Raw genomic sequence first — 19,514 nt, 5'->3', positions numbered from 1 at the left:
TATTTTCCAGCCAAAAATTCTCATGTCAAATTGACATTTGCATTTTTTCTATTCAGAGGTGTTTCCAACCTTTACCAAAAGGCACTTCTTTCCTTAATACCCTGCATTTAAATAAATTGTAAATCCCAGTATCCAAAGCAAATAAACCTGTTGAATTGGAGGAGGTTTTTTTCTCATAGGTGTTGTTTTGCTGACTGACTGGATACCAAGAAAAATGGACTCCAAATAAAATACAAAAATGAATCTAGATCATGATCTTACAACATAATAAAGGAAAATAGCATGCAATATGAGAAGAGGGATTAATACTAGTTATTATGCACAATACAATAAAAGAGCAATAGGAGCGATGCATAAAATCATTACTGCAAAGCGTTATAGTGATTAAGAAAAGGATACATCACCAACTGCCACCTTAATAATATCATCCAGACCCATACTTGGGCTGGGAAGCCCCACTGCAGCCAGTGCCAGGAGTCTTTTGGTAACTGGGAAGTTCCTGCGTAGTGGGTCCACCTGTAGGTGAGGCTTCTGACCCAGTCCCAGAGCTTGCCCACCTTTATACGCAGCGAAAACAAAACTGGCTTACATACCTAGTGTATGCAAGCTCTGAAGTTGTGCCAAGTGCAGATGTGCACTGTCTTATGATCCATAAGGTCCACACGTGCCAGGGACATTGGCCAGACATCCGAGCATGGTTGAGTTACTGTCATGACACAGCTGCACACAATTTTTATTGTCGGGATGGTCCTGCTCACATCCTGCCTGTTCAGGGGGCGCAGAACAAGCACCACCTGTTGGATTCATTAAAAGCGATTTATAGTTGTCCTTGAGCTCCTTAAGCTCACTGTCCAAGTTAAACAATTCCGAATTAAATATATGATCAAAAACTTCTTCATAAGCAGTAACCAATCACTATTTAATAGACTTTCACCACAGATGCTATAGTTGCAATTAGTGTCTCCAGCTCCAAATTGGTATGTTCCTGCCAAATTTTGCCACTTTCACCTGCACTGAGTAAAAGAAATAAATCTCTCTGTTCAGTAAGTCTTCTGATTCCAGCTAACATTCTTCTGATATCCATTGCTAACAAAACCAGTACAAGTCGCTGCTTTAGAATAGTTGATAACCTGTTTATTGCAAAGCACAATTTTAGTACAGGGACATAAAATTATACTTACCTCTGTTCTCCCCAGTTAATGGGTCTATATTGTAACGTTATCATATTCATACTCAATCCTAGGGCATCACTGGTCCCCCTGGTCCTCCTGGCCCAGCTGGCAAAGATGGTCCTAGAGGTCTACGTGGTGATGTTGGTCCAGTTGGCCGTACTGGTGAACAAGGTATTGCTGGCCCACCTGGTTTTGCTGGTGAGAAAGGTCCATCTGGAGAGGCTGGTGCTGCTGTAAGTTACTATCACATCTCATTAAAAATGTTTCTCTTCATGTAAATGTTAGGGCTTCTAAGATATTTTTGGGATTTGTGAAGGGCTTTTCTCTTTTATCCACAAGTTTAGTAAAGCTTTTAAGTAGAAGCTCCACTGACACCCAAGAAACTGCAGACATGTTTGACAAGCATGCCATAAAAAATGAACCTGATCTCAGGGTCAGGTTTTTCTCTTTACTCTTGTGGTGAGTTGCATATGTCTCTGCAAGTAGATCAAATGAAAGCAACAAGGCTAACTACAGAAGAAATTGCTGCTTAGCCTGAGAAAGGGAATCAGGGTCTCCTGCTCTGAAATTGAGCATCATGGGTGGAAAAAGGAGGAACACATGAACATCCATTTAGAACAAGCTCAATTCATTTACTGCATCAGAAACTCTTAATTTGCGGGGTTCACAAGGTTAAAGTTGTCTGATCCTAGATTGGCTTAGAATGACATAAATAAATAAATCAATTTTAAGGATCTTTAAGCTTCCACATCCAAAATCACTGACTTTTTAAAAGTCAGACACATTTTGGTCTTATGGAAGTACACCTGTGTGAATTACCACCCTATTGTTTCTCAATAAAAAAATTACAGAAATTTCTTCTGTGATCTGCAGAAGTTGCAGCTAAGAAGGAAAACTTCAGTGTCACTGTCAGACGTGTATGTTAAAATTTTGTAGGTGATAATTGAAAATTTGCCCTTCAATGTCCAGTATAAAGCAATACATTTTCTAATTGTTATGTTCTCATTTAATTTCAGTTATGAAAAACATTTAACTAGTAGGCGTGACTGTAAGTTAGGGTAATAATTTAGGGTAATCTGTCAGGTTGATTACTAATGCCAAGTTTAGCACCATATATGCTCAAATTTCAAGAAAATGGAAAAGTCACTTAATTAAACAAACTTTTTACTTTTCAAATGATCAGTAGAGAACTCTTAAGGGTTGCTTGGAGAGGTCAGATACCACCTAGATGTCTTCTAAGACTGTCTCATGATCGGTCTCAGATGATCACTCTCTTCACTATGGAATCCCCTCACCTAGTCGTCTTCTCTTACCGGATACTCTCCAGTTTTCGTGCATCACTGACTGTTAGTGAATGGGAAAGGAAAAAGCATGTGTCTGGTGTTGTCAGAAACAGCATTTTCACTGGAAAACAGTAGTGAGGGGACTATAATGAGCATTACATTCTCACAGACCTATAGCTTTGGAGTTTAAAGCCTTGTGGCTTGGTTGTGCCTTCTTCTATGCAGGAGCTAGCACTGACACACATTGAGATCCTTGGAAAGCAGTTCATACTGTTACAGAGCAAAACAAATGAGAAATATGGAGGGCCATATTTACTGATTTTTCTCTATTAATATAAATAATATTCCTTTCATATCATAGGGTCCACCTGGTAGCCCAGGTCCTCAGGGTATTCTTGGTGCCCCTGGTATCCTTGGTCTGCCTGGCTCTCGGGGAGAACGTGGTCTTCCAGGCATCTCTGGAGCAACAGTGAGTATATGACTAGTTAACTGCTTTTAACAGGTACATGTAAAAAAAGAGTTGAGGTCTCCTCTTACAGGAAACAGGGAAAAGGAGAAGTAGATTCTGCTGTTGCTGCTGCAGAGGATCTGGACCTAACAGAGCAGCAGAAGAAATTATTGTTTGCTGCAGACAAACTTCTGTCTGCAGATGAGCATATTTTAGAATGGCATCAGAGTTTTCTGGTAGAAGAGGTAGAAAATACAGAATTAAGATAATATATGGTATAGTTAGATATGTTTCTTGTGTCCTGGTTCTTTTTCATTTCCAGAATTGATTGCACAGAAATGTTTCTCTTAGTTGTATGTCAGAAGTTCTGCAAGACTGGTTTGTGTTGTATTATAATGTCACATTTTGTTACCACTGTTCCTGTATTAGGGTGAACCTGGTCCCCTGGGTGTTTCTGGTCCTCCTGGTGCCCGTGGTCCCTCTGGTCCTGTGGGTTCTCCTGGTCCAAATGGTGCTCCTGGTGAAGCTGGTCGTGATGTAAGCTATGTCTTATTTCCTCTTGAAGATTGCTTTTCTTTTATTCTGAGCCAAAGACAAATACACAGAAAAAATGGATGCAACTGGAGACTGTTCTGCTAGCAAACCTGTAACTTCTGGTGTCTTCAAGAAAAATTACAGGAGGATTCTAATAGACATGGATTTCCCTCCCCATCCCCAACTAGGTGACAAATTCTTCAGGGCACAGATTGTATCTGGCAATTAGATTCTGGAGTCACTGACAGAATCTTTTGACTTTTTACTTAATTGCCAAGAAAGACAGAGTAGGGAAAAGATTACTTCATTGTTGGAGCTGTGAAAAGTAGTACATCCCAGGGGATAAGGTTTTGGCTATAGAAGAGCTATCAGGAAAGCTTGTTATCAGCAAATTTTCTTAATCGTGTGAGATGCAATATACATGTCTTTCAGGGAAGGATAAAAATTGTGCAGTCCCTTTTATTTAAAGGATCTAATGATTCATGATATTAAAGATAAAAGTGTTTTTTAACTTAAGGTCCACTCAGAAGGCATATGAAGCACATTACATAAAATACTGGAATTCAGTTATTGGACTTGTGCAACACTCAACGCTGTTTTGGAGTCCTAACAGAACAGATACACTTCAACATTGTGGCTGAGCTACCTAATGTTTCCCAATGTGCATTCCCTCACCACAAAACCTAAGGTTTGTAGGCAAAAAGCATGACAGAACAAACTCTGGCCTGTGTTGGCAGGTACTGCTGGAGAGATTGACATAGGTTAAGACACAATGCAGGACCTGAGTCCTGTGCAGAAGGGGGAATGTGGGAACACTCCAGTGGAACAAATTGCTCCCTCTAATGCCCTGCCTCATGGGTGATTACTTGGAGGCCAGGGCACTGTGCGCAGCTCTTCACAGAGCAGCAAATAAACTTACCCATCAAATTTAACCATCCAAGTTAGTAGTTTATCTTGAAGAAGGTTGTCCATACAGTGGCTATACATTCACAAAGGAAGCCATTTAATCTTGAAGTACCACAACAAAGTAATTTAGCTGTGACTACTGTTCCAAGTTCTTTTCTCACCCCTAGCATTTTTCATCTAAAAAGTAGATCTCAGTTTTACGAGAGTGCAAGCTAGATGAAGACCACCGTTGTGAGAAATATAGCAGAACTCGGTAGTTATTTTCTATACTGAACTTGGAAAATCTAAAATATTTGAAGACCATCCTCTTTTTCTGAGAACATTAATATATTTAAGGGATTTGAGAGTGGCATCTATAAGGAACAATTTGTTACCTTCATGCTATCCCATCCTAGCATCTTCTTATTCTCATTGGGAGCAATTAGACTAACAGTTCCATGGGAGATGAAGGTTGATGGAATTTAACATTTTGTCATGGTATTTTAACAGGGCAATCCTGGAAACGATGGTCCTCCAGGCCGTGATGGTGCTCCTGGTTTCAAGGTAACTGTTCTTTTCTTTTATTTCATAGTCATGGAAGAAATATTCCAGTATGTGTAAGACAGAAGTAACACACTGTCTCTTCTTTTGCCTTCCTTTGTTGCCAGGGTGAGCGTGGTGCTCCTGGTAGCCCTGGTCCCAGTGGTGCCCTGGGTGCTCCTGGTCCTCACGGCCAAGTTGGTCCCTCTGGAAAGCCTGGAAACCGTGGTGATCCTGTAAGTTGACAAGACCTCAGGTGTTCTGATTGACACAGGACTAACATTTGTATGCATCAAACCTCTACAGTATGTGCACTGGATAATTATTTTGCTTTCTGCTGAAATGTGTTGAGCACGGAACCTTTATTCAGTATAGTATACAGCAGTGACATGCTGCTTCTGTTCCTATTTCAGGGTCCTGTTGGTGCTGTCGGTCCTGCTGGTGCTTTTGGTCCAAGAGGTCTTGCTGTAAGTCTCACTTCTAAATACATTACTGCACTGATGCAAGAAGAGAAAACGTGCTTTATTAATAAGGACTCATGGCTATGCTCAAGATATGAGCCCAAAAAGTAGCACTCAGGGAGCCGTAAACATTTGTAGACCTAGAATCTCAATCAGCATTCTCTCTTAATGGGCTGATCCTGAAGCTTTTGGGATTGACACACTTCCTGGGTGTGTTAACAGGATGTACATATATGTATCAGGGGAAATCTATGGCACAATGCAGAATGTGTTCGTGCCTAATTTTTGCTTTGATGGTTGTACATACTGGTAACCTTCTCTTTTATTCCTCTGACACCTATATCCCTTCCTAGGGCCCACAAGGTCCACGTGGTGAGAAGGGTGAACCTGGTGATAAGGGGCATAGAGGTCTGCCTGGCTTGAAGGGACACAATGGATTGCAGGGTCTTCCTGGTCTTGCTGTAAGTAAATGATTTCCAGGATTTTAACTGTGAAGAGAAAAAGGAAATAAGGTCACCCTAGTGTGGAATTACATATGCATAACTCAGCAGGTTGATACTACTTACTCCACTCTGCATCATCTTTCAAAGTCCATAAGATTCTCTAACAGTCAACGCTTTTCACATAAATTGGCAAGTTTTGATATTGCCATTGATAAATTGGCTTTAGAACTGTGAGTACCATTGGTTGCCCTGAAACTTTGACGTCATTTGGCTGGAATAGATTCAAAAAGCTCTGCCTTTGTTATGATATTATTTCTTATTCTGGCCAGAAATGTTAAATCCTTTGTATTATAGAGAAGCAGAAGTAATTTATAGATTTTTCTCCCCCTTAAATTCTATGCCCTTTAGGAACTATGACTTTATTTTAAAGCCTTCTCCGAACATCTGAAGAAATAATACAGATTTTTATAGGTTATGCCCTTAAATACCTCTTTATGCTCTCTCTCTTCACCCCCAGAACAGGCATTTTATACCCCAGCTGCACTAATAAATGCCATTAGCGCTAGGTTCCCATTCTCTGAGCCCATGACTATAGTTCCCTCTTGAACTATGCAAATACAAATGTGTGCCACTGCATGTTTTAAATGACTATGTGTGTATCTTTCCCAACAGGGCCAACATGGTGATCAAGGTCCTCCTGGTAACAATGGCCCTGCTGGCCCAAGGGTATGTGAATTTAATAGCATATTCAAGTAACTCTCGCATTCCCTTTGTGCAATATATATGTACACTCCCATTTACATGAAACTATTTCTAGTATTTTCTACTGTCATTAAACAGTTTGAATTTCTTTTTAGGGTCCACCTGGTCCTTCTGGTCCTCCTGGTAAAGATGGTCGAAATGGTCTCCCTGGACCTATTGGCCCTGCTGGTGTGCGTGGCTCTCACGGTAGCCAAGGCCCTGCTGTGAGTATAACATTTTCTGTTGATTTAACACATATATTTTATAGTTACAAGAAAGTAACTTCAAAAGCCTAGCAGTTTGTGAAAAGATGAGGGTTTATTTATTAAAAAACATAGAGACTTCCAAATGTCTGTTGTTACTTAACATTAAACATTTGCCCAGTAGGCCTAAACTTGAAGTCCTTGTTCATTCCCTATAGCCAGACAGCAAACACACAAAGAAGATGTGGTAGTCCTACACTGTGCATCTTCTGCTTGAGCCCATAGTAGTCACCACAGGACAAGTCCGTATGTGCAGCCACAGATTCAAGCTAAGGGTACTAGGACTTAAGCAGACTATGCATGTGTGGAAGCATTTAACCGAGAGAATCATATGTCTAACAAATGCTTCTTGTCTTTTACTTTCGAAAACCTTAAGGGTCCTCCTGGTCCTCCTGGTCCCCCTGGTCCCCCTGGTCCCAATGGTGGTGGATATGAAGTTGGCTATGATGCAGAATACTACCGGGCTGATCAGCCTTCTCTCAGACCCAAGGATTATGAAGTTGATGCCACTTTGAAAACATTGAACAACCAAATTGAGACCCTGCTGACCCCAGAAGGCTCCAAAAAGAACCCAGCTCGCACCTGCCGTGACCTAAGACTCAGCCACCCAGAATGGAGCAGCGGTATGTTAGTGTGAGACATTTGTCATTTCTGGCTCAGGGAGTACTTCCAGCGTATGAGCTTTCTTTGAATGGTATCTTTGGCCACCCAGTGAAAACACTAAATGACCAATGAAGATGTTCTCTCTGCCTCCACTGAAAGTAGATACATGGACATTCTGAAAAGCTCTTTAATAGCTATTGTTGAACAATTATTGCAATAATTTTTCAAAATAATACAAAAATATTTAACCCTAGCTTTCAAATACACTTTCTTATATGTTAACAATCTAAAATATGTATTTATCCTGTTATCACCTTAATATTGTACCTAGTTGTGATACTTACGAACTCTCTCTGAGTTTTTATATTAAACAAGTGAATATAAACTGAATGCAAATGTTAGGCTGAGTGAACTATTGTTTGCATTTCTTTCCTCAATGGCAGGCTTCTACTGGATTGATCCTAACCAAGGCTGCTCTGCAGATGCCATTAGAGTATACTGTGACTTTGCCACTGGTGAGACTTGCATCAGTGCCAACCCTGACAATATTCCTGCCAAGAACTGGTATGTGAACAAGAATCCCAAGGACAAGAAGCACGTATGGTTTGGTGAAACTATCAATGGTGGCACCCAGGTAAGTAAGTGATGTATGGGAGGATGATTGTTTCCTACAGTACTGTATGAAGAATTCCCACTTCACCAGCTCTCAGCACACAAACACAGAAATTAAACTCTTTTAGAGAATAAGTATGAAAAAGGGAACTACTTTTTATCTCAAGAGAACAATGCTGCAGTTCTGGTTTGGATCACAGTTTGCTAAAAGGATTTCTTAGTGTTCTAACTTTTCTTGGTGTCTGCAAGTGATCAATTCAGCACGACTAAACGCTATTGCTAAGGGAAGCATGGGCTAGAATATGGTACGTTAGCATAAAGACAATCTAGAAACTGTCTGAAAAAGTTAAGAAAAACATCTTTGCTTATTCTTTTAATTGAGATTTTTTTACATGTAACACTGTTCCCAGAAAGATATTTGTTACCCATCACAGATGTAATGTTCAGAATTGCCAGTGTAAGTAAAAACAAGAACTATGTCTCCTTGCACATTAGACACTGTACCAGCCAACTGTAAATAAATGAAGTTTTGTACAGCTAAGGAGATCTAGTTACATAATTCTTAAATGAAATTGAATTGATCTTACAATGAAATTACAGTGTCCAAGATCTTTAATAAAAGAAGATAAGATTGATCACACTGGGTCAGAACAGTCTAGGGTCCTGTTTCTTAGCCACATACAGTGGCTAAAAGTAGATGCTGTAAAAGAGCGTAAGAATGAAGTAAGCATTTGTAATATCCACAGACACTATTCTGTCACACTCAAAAAAAGTTCAGGGTTTTCTTGAGACAGGTATTGTTTCAATTCATCTACGGAAACAATAGTTTTCTCTATCTTGAACTTGTGTGATCTTGTCTTTGAATCCACCTAAACTGTTAACACCCTATCTTGGAACAGAGTTTTACAATTTAACTATATCCACTCATGTCTGGTTTTCAATCTACCCCCTACTAGTTTTATTTGATGCTCTTTAGCTCTGGAGTTGCAAGACAAGTGATCGCAGACTTGTGTGATTATTTTTCTTTAATGTTCCTAGAGCAAGTATCACATACTTCCATTACAAGCATCCACCTTTCCCCAGCAATACAACTGAGTGGGTTCCTTTCTGTTTTTCAGTTTGAATACAATCATGAAGGAGTGACCTCAAAGGATATGGCCACCCAGCTTGCCTTCATGCGTCTGCTGGCCAACCATGCCTCCCAGAACATCACCTACCACTGCAAGAACAGCATTGCCTATTTGGATGAGGAAACCGGCAACCTTAAAAAGGCTGTTATACTGCAGGGATCCAACGATGTTGAACTACGAGCTGAAGGCAACAGCAGATTCACTTTCAGTGTTCTTGAGGATGGATGCTCTGTAAGTAACGCAGAAACCATGGACACCATGATTACCCATGCTTAGGCACATGATTAGGGACAGAGTTGTGCTTTGATTCAGAATTATTTAGACCAGCAAAATTTCACCCAGTGAAGATAAATAGCCTACAAAACCAGCTATACCAGATCTTTAGCAAGTGGGAAGGACTAGTTTACAAACAAATTCTACCTTGTACCCTGCAGTGTTGCAAAAAAGGAAAAGCTTTTCAGAGGGACCAAATCCAAATTCCATGTAAGCTGAAGGTTGATGAGAAAATATTACAAAGCTGTAGGAAGGCCAGGATCTTTAAGTCCTGAAAAACTGAGGATTTAACATCAGTGTGAATAATATGATGGTTTATGTAGAGCATCACACATAAGACTTCAGAAGATTAAAGTAAATATTTTCTCTGTATCAGGAATCTAAATAGCTGGATATGTGTATCTGATTTGCAAACAATGGCAGCAAAATTAGTATGAAATTCCTTCAGAAATTATTTGTTCAGGTGAAACAATTCTCAATACTATGAACAATGCGATAATTGTAATGAATCTTTTCTTGCAGAGAAAGAACAATGAATGGGGCAAAACGATCATTGAATACAGAACAAATAAGCCATCTCGCTTGCCCATCCTTGACATTGCACCTTTGGATATTGGCGGCGCTAACCAAGAATTCGCTTTGGACATTGGCCCAGTCTGTTTCAAATGAATGAACTAAAATTAACTTAAAGCCTCTCCCAAATTATTCTCTTGTCATTTCTTTTTATAATGAAAGCTGACTCCTTCCATTTCTTCTGTTCATCTACTTGCTTAAACTCTGGGCGAAAGAGAAGGAGAAGAATTGATTGGAGCATTGTGCAATGAAATTTAATACAGCCCCAAAAGGACTTGGAAGTCTTTCAAGATTTAACACCTTGCTTTGGGAAATGTCAACCTTTGTAAAGAAAAAAAAACAAAATAAAAAATCATGAAAGTTTGCACCACTTGTGGTCTTTGAATATCTTCCACAGAGGAAGTTTAAAACCACAACTTCCAAAGGTTTAAACTACCTCATACACTAAATCAAGTGTGATCCACATCTTTTGTAGGTACTTTGCCATGTGATCTGAGGTACTTTCAGTTCCACTCAAAATACAGTGGTGCTAATTGCTTTATTACAGAGTATATCTCCAATACTTGAACTTCGATGGTGCTAGTAGCATTTAAATCACTTCTCTGTTTCTTTGAAATCTGTCTCAAAACTTAGAATGACCTGTCTCACCCGCAGCTTAAGCATGTGGATCATTTTTGCTCATCTTTGTCCTCTTCCTCCAAAATCAGGTGCTCCTGCTTTTAAATCTCATCTCCATCTTCTACAATGGGTTAAAAAAAAATAATCATTTCTCAAAAAAAGAAAGAAAATGTATTTTGTATATGTGAGATGTTTAAATAAATTGTGAAAAAATGAAATAAAGCATGTCCAGTGTTCCAAAAGAAACTATTTAATGAGTTAAGTTACTTGCCTAGATGCATTGGCAGAGTCATCCCCAGAATTTACAATACATTTGCTTTACTACAGCTATCTTAGCCCATTGCTGTAAAACATTTGCTTAGAGCATTTGAAGACTGCCTACAACTAAGGGTGTGATTGTCTACTTGACTCTTCATTTCAACACCACCTTTTGAAAAGTCCACAAGAAACTCAGTAACCCTATGCTTCATAGTATGAGAAGTTCAGAAGCAGAAATAATTCATTTTTTCCAAATGCTAAGCAGGATTAATGCCAAAAGAAGGATCTTTTTTCTCACTTAAACATAGAAGGAGGATGAAGCTTCTGTCTTACCCTTGAAGACAGTTCCTTGGTGTTGGGAGAGCTGTGCTGGCTGGTGCTGTGCCGTAATCAGCAGAACTGTGCCTGTGTGCTTTTGAAATGATGTGCAGAAGTCCACACAAGGAATCTCTAAATTTAGTTGTCTTGTCAGGAAGATCAGTGTCTGTTAGGCCCTTATAGCTCACCCAGTTCTGTATGAGAGACAAAACTATCTGCTGTTGCTAACCTTAATAATTTTTTTCTTATCTGAGGCCTTTTAAGAGCCTGCTATCGTATCAATAGCGCTTTTCTGAAAAACAGAAATGAACTGCAGTTCCAACAGCCATGTTCCTCAAATTGGGAAGGCACTGGGAGAAAACACGAAGGACTGTGAAGACAACAGAAAAAGCAGGTAAGGGGGCAGGTGAGACAAGCTTAGTCAGCAGGAACCCCCGGAGAGGAGCATGAATTAAAAATATCCAGAAGCAGCTCCCTGTAACCTGAAGAAAGCACCACTACAAAGGTTAGCAGCCGAGTGTCTGAAGGCAGCTCCAAATGGTGCAAGGAGGAATAAGCACTAAAAGCCGTTTATAAAAAAGGTCTTCATTCTTGCTTGCAATGAACTGATTAAGGAAAGAAGGGAAAACACCAAAACATGGCCCTAAATGCAGCTGCTATGTGCCCACAGCTGTGTGCTGAATTAGTAAGAGAGGAACTGCCGTGATAAAATATAGCCCCTTTGTTCTTAAGTGAGTAAAACATTCCGGAGGTAAATACCTGCATTTATTCATTGGACCATGATGGTTAGTATTTCAATCATTGTCTTAGTATTTCAAAATCTAATTTTTGTTATTGTCAAAAAAAATAATTAACCTCTTTAAAAAGGTAATTTTCTCATGTAGATTATCTACAAGCTAGCAAGTTCCTACAAGGACTGAAAGGCTAAAATTACATCCCTCGGTCTATGTAATCTGCTAGGATGTAAGCAAAGATTATTGCTAGGACTGGGAGGTGGACTATTGCTGCCTGAGAAGGGAAAAAGAAACACCCTACACTTAAATACTTGAAGTTTAGAAAGGGCAGACGCTGTCTCTTGTCATCTTCTGATTTGTCCTTTGCTCTCTGTGATCTATTTCACAGCCTGCCCTACTAGGCAGAGAATGCTTCCTTTCTACCAGCCATGGGTAACATCCAAATTCTGTGTTTTCACACCTTCAGCACAAAAGTGGACTCATTTGGAAATTAAAGCACAAAAAATACATAGCATCCACCTCAACTTGTAGCCTCACTAGCACCAAGGAGATACTTGGTTTGGCCCGCAGGTTTTGAGATCTTCAGAAAGTAATGCACAGTCAAGTATTTTGCTTGTGCTATGTACAGTATGGAAGAAACTGTCTTTCCTCTCAAGGCTCATAGCTGAAAATAAGTGAGATGAATGGCAGACAGGGAAGGGAGCCTTCATATTTTCTACTTTTAGGAATATAAAATGTTGAGCAAACTTCTGGTAAAGTGAGCTTAATCATCTTTGGGAGTGGTCTGCCTCCCTATAAGGATTATCTCTGGATCCAAATTTACCTATGACCAGGCATGCATTAGCGGTAATGCACCTCGACCACTAGCATAAATTAGCTAAAACAATAGGGTTAAAATAGATTTATGTTTGCATTCAGGACGAGAAAGAAACCTGGAAGGAATGGAAAACAGCTGGAGTAACTAGTGAAAGAGAAGGTTTGCAGCAAGCCCTGGCTGTACTGCACAGAACAGAACTGCTGGAGAAGCTGCAGAAGGTTGGGTAGGGAGACTAAGGAGCCACCGACACACACAGTGCTCAGTTTTGATGCAACTGAGTAAACGAAAGTACTGCAGCGCTCAGACCATTTTTCTCCTTGGAATCTGTGGGACTGACCACCCACTTGTGTGATCAATACACGTGTCCTGTCTGTCAGCTCTTCTTACATCATGTCCCCAGGAGATGAGCAGAGATTAAAAGGCTCCTGTCAGTAGGTGCTTTGAATTGCATCTGAACTGAAGCCTGAAGTCTCAAGTGCAAATATTCCTTATGGTACCCATACTTACTAAAAAGTCTTCAGAAGTGTTTGAAGTGCCTCTGTGTGTATGAACTGGGCTTGCTACATAGTCCTCTTGATGCCTGAATTTTACCAGTTGTGACGGACAAGATCTCTTTGGTCTGACCTGCACTTTTATAAGGATGTATTTCCATAAGCACAACTCCCTCTCAGTCAGCCTGTGATCGCAGTATGCAGGGGAGTCATTCAGATAAACGGGAATAAGAAAACCACGACAGTTGCCAGAGGGTGATGAATTTGGTCTCCCATTTTCTCACTCCTCCTGAGCATAACTTGCTCTCCTGGGCCCGGTGTCAACCTGATACATACTGCTTCAGCGGGCTCAGCTGGCAGCACGTTGGGCTCTCTGTAGCATATGCTTTTGCATGAACATGGCATAAGTAGGTAAAAAATAGAGCTATGAGAACACCAGAAATTTGACAAGCACAGAGCAGAAAGAAACTCAAAACCTGGAAAGTGGTTGCACAGCAAGCCGCTTCTTCACTGGGAAGGGAACCACGAGCCACTATTTATCTGGAGGATCTGTGTTTATCAGTTTAAGATACAAATACTGTGCTAAACACTATGAATAGACAAATTGCTTTTAATCCAAGTAAGTGACAAACAACATTAACAAATTAACAGATCTACACTTCTACCACACAGGTGTAAGTTGCAGCTTTCGATGTGACTTTTGATTAGTTTTGCTGTAGTGCTTAGTGGTTTCAGACAAGATCTCCTAAAAGCTCCTTTCCTACCACCCACTTGATGCAGTGTTTTACAGTATTACAATCATGTATACCAATTTCAAACAAAGCAGTGCTTAGACATACTACCAGAAGTATCTCTAATTCATCTAGCTTTACTCATGCTTCATCCTGAGCTCATTAAAAAAACCACTGATTTTCTGTGTTGCCCTCCCATAAATCTTGGATGCAAAATGAATGCAATCTACAGAACATAAACAAAGATCTTCCGCAGAAATGACTGTATGTCTATATTCTTAGGCTGAAATAAATTTGTCCTTTCCTGGAAAATAGGTGGCTGAATACAAGTATTACATGAGCAAAATTTCCTAAACATGATTCCATGCTTAAGTATACTCTCCAGCTACTCATGAAATGATGGTTCTCATTAAGCCAAATATAAGTATCAAAACAAACAAATGCAACATGTGAATGCCATTTTGAACACAGGCATTTGAAATATATATAATTAATTCCAGTAACTATTGTCAACATCTTCCAAACACACATGTATTTCATTTTCTCTCACTGCTTTCAAGTCCCTGAAATTTTTGGGTGAAATGAAAGTTTTCCCACACGCCAGTTCTTAAGACCCTCAGTGAAACAGCCAGAGCAGTTCACCACCACTTCCACACGTGTAGTGCGCCACCTATTGACTCAGACATTAATTACCGGCCCCTGAAGAGTATTTTTGTGAGGTTTTTTTCCTGAATTCCCTGTCATGGTTACTATCCAAATCTTCTGAGCTGCCTATGGCCAAGAATTTCCCTAAGGGCCATTTCTGCAAAGTATCAGCATCACAACTCATCCTAAAAATATATTTGGTTATCAGAAGAATACCTATCCAAACCAGGAAAGCTCCTGGCAGCAAACTGCAGTCTTACTTGGGGTAAAAAAGACTCAAGACAATAATAATTTAGTCTTTTAGTTGTCAGGTTCTATGAATTCGAAATAGCAAATGCAAATTCATGTGATTAATAGCTCCCCAATGAAGCAAATACTTGTAAACAGGCTGCCCATAACTCACCTATCAGTCTCCTGCAGCCACCTCTGTGCAAAGATACTGCTGTTGACTGGATTCCTGTCATTTTAGGTATGCAGTACGTTTGGTAGTGACCTGGAACAGGTCAGAGCAAAAGGAATTTAATTTACAGAGGAACGCAGAGCTGGGTTCCTTCCATTTGTCCAGACCCACAACACTGCTATGAGGTTTATAAGAACACAGGTGGCAGAAAGGAATAAAATTGAAGATGGCATCTCACAGGCATCTCTTTCTTCCTCTCTGTGTTCCTAACAAATGGCTAGATGCTCAGTCAGCTCCCATCGTCAGGAACTTAGCTTTCGAGCATGCCCTCGGTTTTCACACAAGAAAATCAATTGGAGAAGTAAAGCACTTACACCACCTCCCTTTCTAAGTGCTTCATTCATACTGGTATCACTCTGGACTATTTAATTTTATCTTAATCAAGGGCAAGGTTTCAGCTTTGTCCTCCTGTTGCCTGCCTGCACTTCTGTAAAGATCAGAATCTGTAAAGATTCCTTTGCAAGGCAAGGAAAGCCTTGTCCTGAGGCATAAGTGGAAGCTGTTAACAACTGCACCCATGCTTGAGTAAATCATTCACAATCTACTAAGCCTCCAGACCTCACAGCGGGACTTGGGTATCGATAATTCTGCTTTACAGGAATGCATGTACAGGGTTAACATAAGGTTCATAGTGGGGGAAAATGGCAGGAAATCAGTCTGAGGTGAGAATGGGTTTGGATGCCCTCTCAGCACTGATGGAGGGCACAAATTTCCTCCACAAATTGTCACAGTAGAAATCAGCTGAGAGGGTTATTTCAGAAATGCCACTATTCCAAGATACTTACCATGACAACACACCAGCTGTAGCATTTATTGGGTGTTTGATATGATCAACTTCTGCATCGACTCCATGGCAATAACTCCATGGCAGGAGTCTTTCCTCCATATCAGAGTCAGAACAGGGGAGAATCAGGCCCTGGCTTACTGTCTGCAAAGGCAGGCAATGGCACGGCCCTTGTCTTTCTATCATTATGCATCTTTATTTTCAAACAGAAAGTAGTTCTCGCTTCAGAAAGCAAGAAAGGAATCTCTGATCCTGTGTCTTGAGGTTGAACTATTTTGTTAAAATTCAAACTATCCAGAAGAGCAGCATTTCCTCAGCCTACTCATACTCTTTCTAAAAAAAAATCTACAGTACCTAAAAACTGACTGGAACAATAGGATGTCTGAATAACTAAGTAGTAGTAATAACTAAATGTTATAATTATTGTAAAGATTAGTGATATTAATCAATTAATTATTTAATACATTTAATTAGGGCATTATTGATTATTGCTGGTATTATAATATTAAATAGCACTAATTAAAATAAGTACATAATATGATAATTAGAAGATTCCTATTAAAAACCAGAATTTGCTTTTGGTTTTCTGTTCAAGTGGTTCTACCATGTTCATGACTGTTGGAGAAATATCTGTCCCATTCTCCTTTCCACACCTTCTTCGTAACACCAGCATAGTAAGCTATCTCACCTGCCAGCTTTAGTTCTACACTTAGATTTTGTTTTAAAGTGGTTCCTTCTGTTACCTCACTGCCATATGCAAATTATTTTTGTACTCTTCCCTGAAGGAATAAAAATGGCCAGGTTCTCAGGCCTGGGAAAATCATGCAATAGCCTGGTTGCTGAAATTACCTTCTCTACCCAGTGGTCGAAAGGACAGGGTTTTGTCTCCATGAAATCCTCCCTCCATAATGATTACAGGTTTTTCTGGGCAATTTTTTTCAAAGGTGTTTACCACTACTTTTTGGTTAAGATATTTAGTGTCTTCAGGTGTCAGTCTCTGCTCCTGATTCCCAGTAAGTTCTCTAAACAGTGCCTAGAACATATATCAAGAGAAGTCACCTACACAAAGCCTTCCTTAATTTTAATAAAAAGCAAAATGCTTTTCACGCATACAATTGTTTCTGATTGATAGTCTTTTTTACCTTCTCCTTATTTTTTCAGTATCTAGAGGGAATAAGGGAGTAAGACTCACAATTCTTCAGTTCAAAGGAACATCATGGCTGTTACTGCTGTACCTATCTTGACACCATGTTTGGTTTACCACAGTTATCTAAAATCTCAATTCCTACAGAAGCTGCGTATACCAAAAATGATTGGCTCCCCAGACTCTGCAGTGAGATCCAAAGGGCCTCCACTTATTCTTCTGAAGAGGAGCAAAAGGCCAAACCACATCCACAAAGATCATCTGCCTCACAGTACACAGAGTAGAATTAAAGTGTGTATCATCATCTCTCTCAGCTACATTCATTTGCAAACAGATACAAGAGATCCTTTGAACTTTTTCAGTTCCATATTTGCTTCTGTGGTGCAAACTTCAAATACTTTATTTCATGTAGTAACTTTTGAAAATATTGGTTTAGTTAGTAGTCTCCAATTTGTTGAGTATCTTAAGAGCTAAGGTTAAGAATTCTTTCCCTGTGCAAGACAAGCTGGTGGCTTGGGCCTACAGAGGACATGTCCTTGGCTGGCTCCAGGCAAGAGGAACTGATGTTTCAGCTCCCTCCTCCTGAGCTAGGATGCCCTCAGCTCCTTTGGGACTATGAGCTCTTTGTCTTCTGGACATTCAGGAATGACATTCCTACCCTTCCCCCTTGCCCACAGGTTAACCAGGAAAAAGGTGTTTTGACAAGCATATCCAATAGTAAACAATACTTTTTCTAAGACCTTGCTCATGTTTAAGCCAGTGTTCCTCTGGCCCTGTATACAATGACATTAACATCTTCACAGCCTTTACTGTTTTCTGTATATCAGGATGTCATAGATTCTTTCTTTGCAACAAGACTTGGGTATCATTCCAGGTGTGAACACTCTGTTAATAAAATGATAAGCCAAGAACCGACCTTTGGATTAACTGAGTTTCTCTCTCACCTTCTTTCCAGGTCCATGTCAATGTTCTTCCCCTTATCCTCTGCTCCAGAAGCTTGGTCTATAAACCTGTTCCCTATGTTAATTCTACATAAATACAGCATAAATCTCATATGCAACAACTAAGTAGCTGTTTTCTGTGGGCTTTGTCTAACAACTCCTTTACCTGTTTGCCACAATCATGATAGTGCACACTGTTCAAACACATGAAGAATAATTGCATTGATTCTTACTGACCCCTTCATCTGTTTCTTAGCATGGTTATGAAGTTTAAATAATTATGTAAGTTAAACTCATAGCCTTTCACTATCTGAAGCTCTGCAATTTATGATAGCATGATCTTCTAAAAAACGACAATTGTAAACTGCGTATCTGATACGATCTGGATCTCTCGTGTGTTGAAAACCAGCTCGGATTTATTTCCCATTTACAAGTTGCTTTGCACTCTTCTGCCACCGTGAGGGCACAGAGCCACCTTCTGAAAAGCAGAAGGTGCTTTTAAGACTGGTGCCTTATCTGTAGGGTGGAAGCACTCTGTCAAAGCCAACAGGCAAGACCAAAGATCTCTTCTGGTTTTATTAGCTGCTCTTTTGCACCTAGATCAAGGCCAGCACTTTTCCTTTGTTATTGGTTCACCTCTTTACCAGCCAATTTCTTCCTTCTCCCCAGTCGATAGATAGTACGTGAGAGTTTTTGCCTTCAGCTTTGAAACCAGCATTTCGCTTGCCTCTCTACTAGCAGTTAGATCCTTGTGCTCCAGCACTGGAGAAAGGAACATTTCAAAAAGATTAAATTCTTGCACATACCGTGAAAACACACAGATGGGCAGTGGAGAGGGAGCCCTATCAGTTTTCCCTGTGACAGAAGGGCTGACTCATAAAATGCTAACATGAGAGAGCTGCTGAAGGATATGGGCTTCAGTGGTTTCACTGCATATGGATTTGTTCCGGACTTAGGCTCTAAAGAAAGTCATATTCTGTTAGTTAAGCTTCTCAGTACAAGTGTTTTTAAAGCATAAGCAAAAACATGACCGTCATTAATTAGATCTGTATGCTTGTTATAAAAGCAACTATTAAAGTGGGCCATGCACAGGAGATTTAAAGCTGGAAGCAAACAATAACAGCTGTCCTGCAGATTTCAGCTCACCAAGCTTTCACACAACATTTCTGGGAATAGCACAACTACTCAGCTACCTGTTAATTCCTAAGTGACAAATCTTTGCTAAGCCTGAGGTACACAGTAGCCCATGTTGATATTTTGTATATATATGTTTATATTTCAATATCATAAAATTACACAGACCCATTAGAGCTCACAGCAACACAGCACCGTATAGACAAACAGGTATGCCAGAACAATGTGAACCCTAAAGGAACAATTTGTAATATTCTGCTTAAATTAAACTATTTCTATGCAATTTCATCTTCAAATAATGACCCGTGGAAATATTTTAGTCTGTTAAGCCTCTGCTGATACTTCAGCAAAGTAGTGTGTGAATGAGCCTGAGGCTGACAGAGAATTTGTCTTCCAAAATTTAATAGAACAGCTTGGGCTGGAAGGGACCTTAGAGATGTTCCAGCCCCCTGCCATGGGCAGAGGAAAGGGGCAAGCC

The 19,514-nt window shown here is 40.0% G+C and overlaps 1 protein-coding gene across 1 annotated transcript in view; it reads left to right on the top strand.

Annotated features, from left to right (window-relative positions):
- COL1A2 (collagen type I alpha 2 chain) overlaps nt 1-10,326 on the top strand; it is a 40,241-nt gene extending 29,915 nt beyond the window's left edge. The window contains exons 40-52 of the mRNA XM_005228784.4: nt 1,244-1,405; nt 2,817-2,924; nt 3,333-3,440; nt 4,833-4,886; nt 4,991-5,098; nt 5,276-5,329; nt 5,677-5,784; nt 6,439-6,492; nt 6,624-6,731; nt 7,147-7,393; nt 7,817-8,007; nt 9,104-9,346; nt 9,911-10,326. Of these exons, the coding sequence (XP_005228841.1) occupies nt 1,244-1,405; nt 2,817-2,924; nt 3,333-3,440; nt 4,833-4,886; nt 4,991-5,098; nt 5,276-5,329; nt 5,677-5,784; nt 6,439-6,492; nt 6,624-6,731; nt 7,147-7,393; nt 7,817-8,007; nt 9,104-9,346; nt 9,911-10,057 (1,692 nt within the window). The 3' untranslated portion in view covers nt 10,058-10,326. The remainder of the gene's footprint in view (nt 1-1,243; nt 1,406-2,816; nt 2,925-3,332; nt 3,441-4,832; nt 4,887-4,990; nt 5,099-5,275; nt 5,330-5,676; nt 5,785-6,438; nt 6,493-6,623; nt 6,732-7,146; nt 7,394-7,816; nt 8,008-9,103; nt 9,347-9,910) is intronic.
- The last annotated feature ends 9,188 nt before the right edge of the window (nt 10,327-19,514 follow it).

This window comes from Falco peregrinus, chromosome 5 (assembly GCF_023634155.1).
Source record: "Falco peregrinus isolate bFalPer1 chromosome 5, bFalPer1.pri, whole genome shotgun sequence".
NCBI lineage: Eukaryota > Metazoa > Chordata > Aves > Falconiformes > Falconidae > Falco > Falco peregrinus.
The sequence above is the reverse complement of the archived record's forward strand: the minus strand, read 5'-3'. Positions and strand labels throughout refer to the sequence as shown.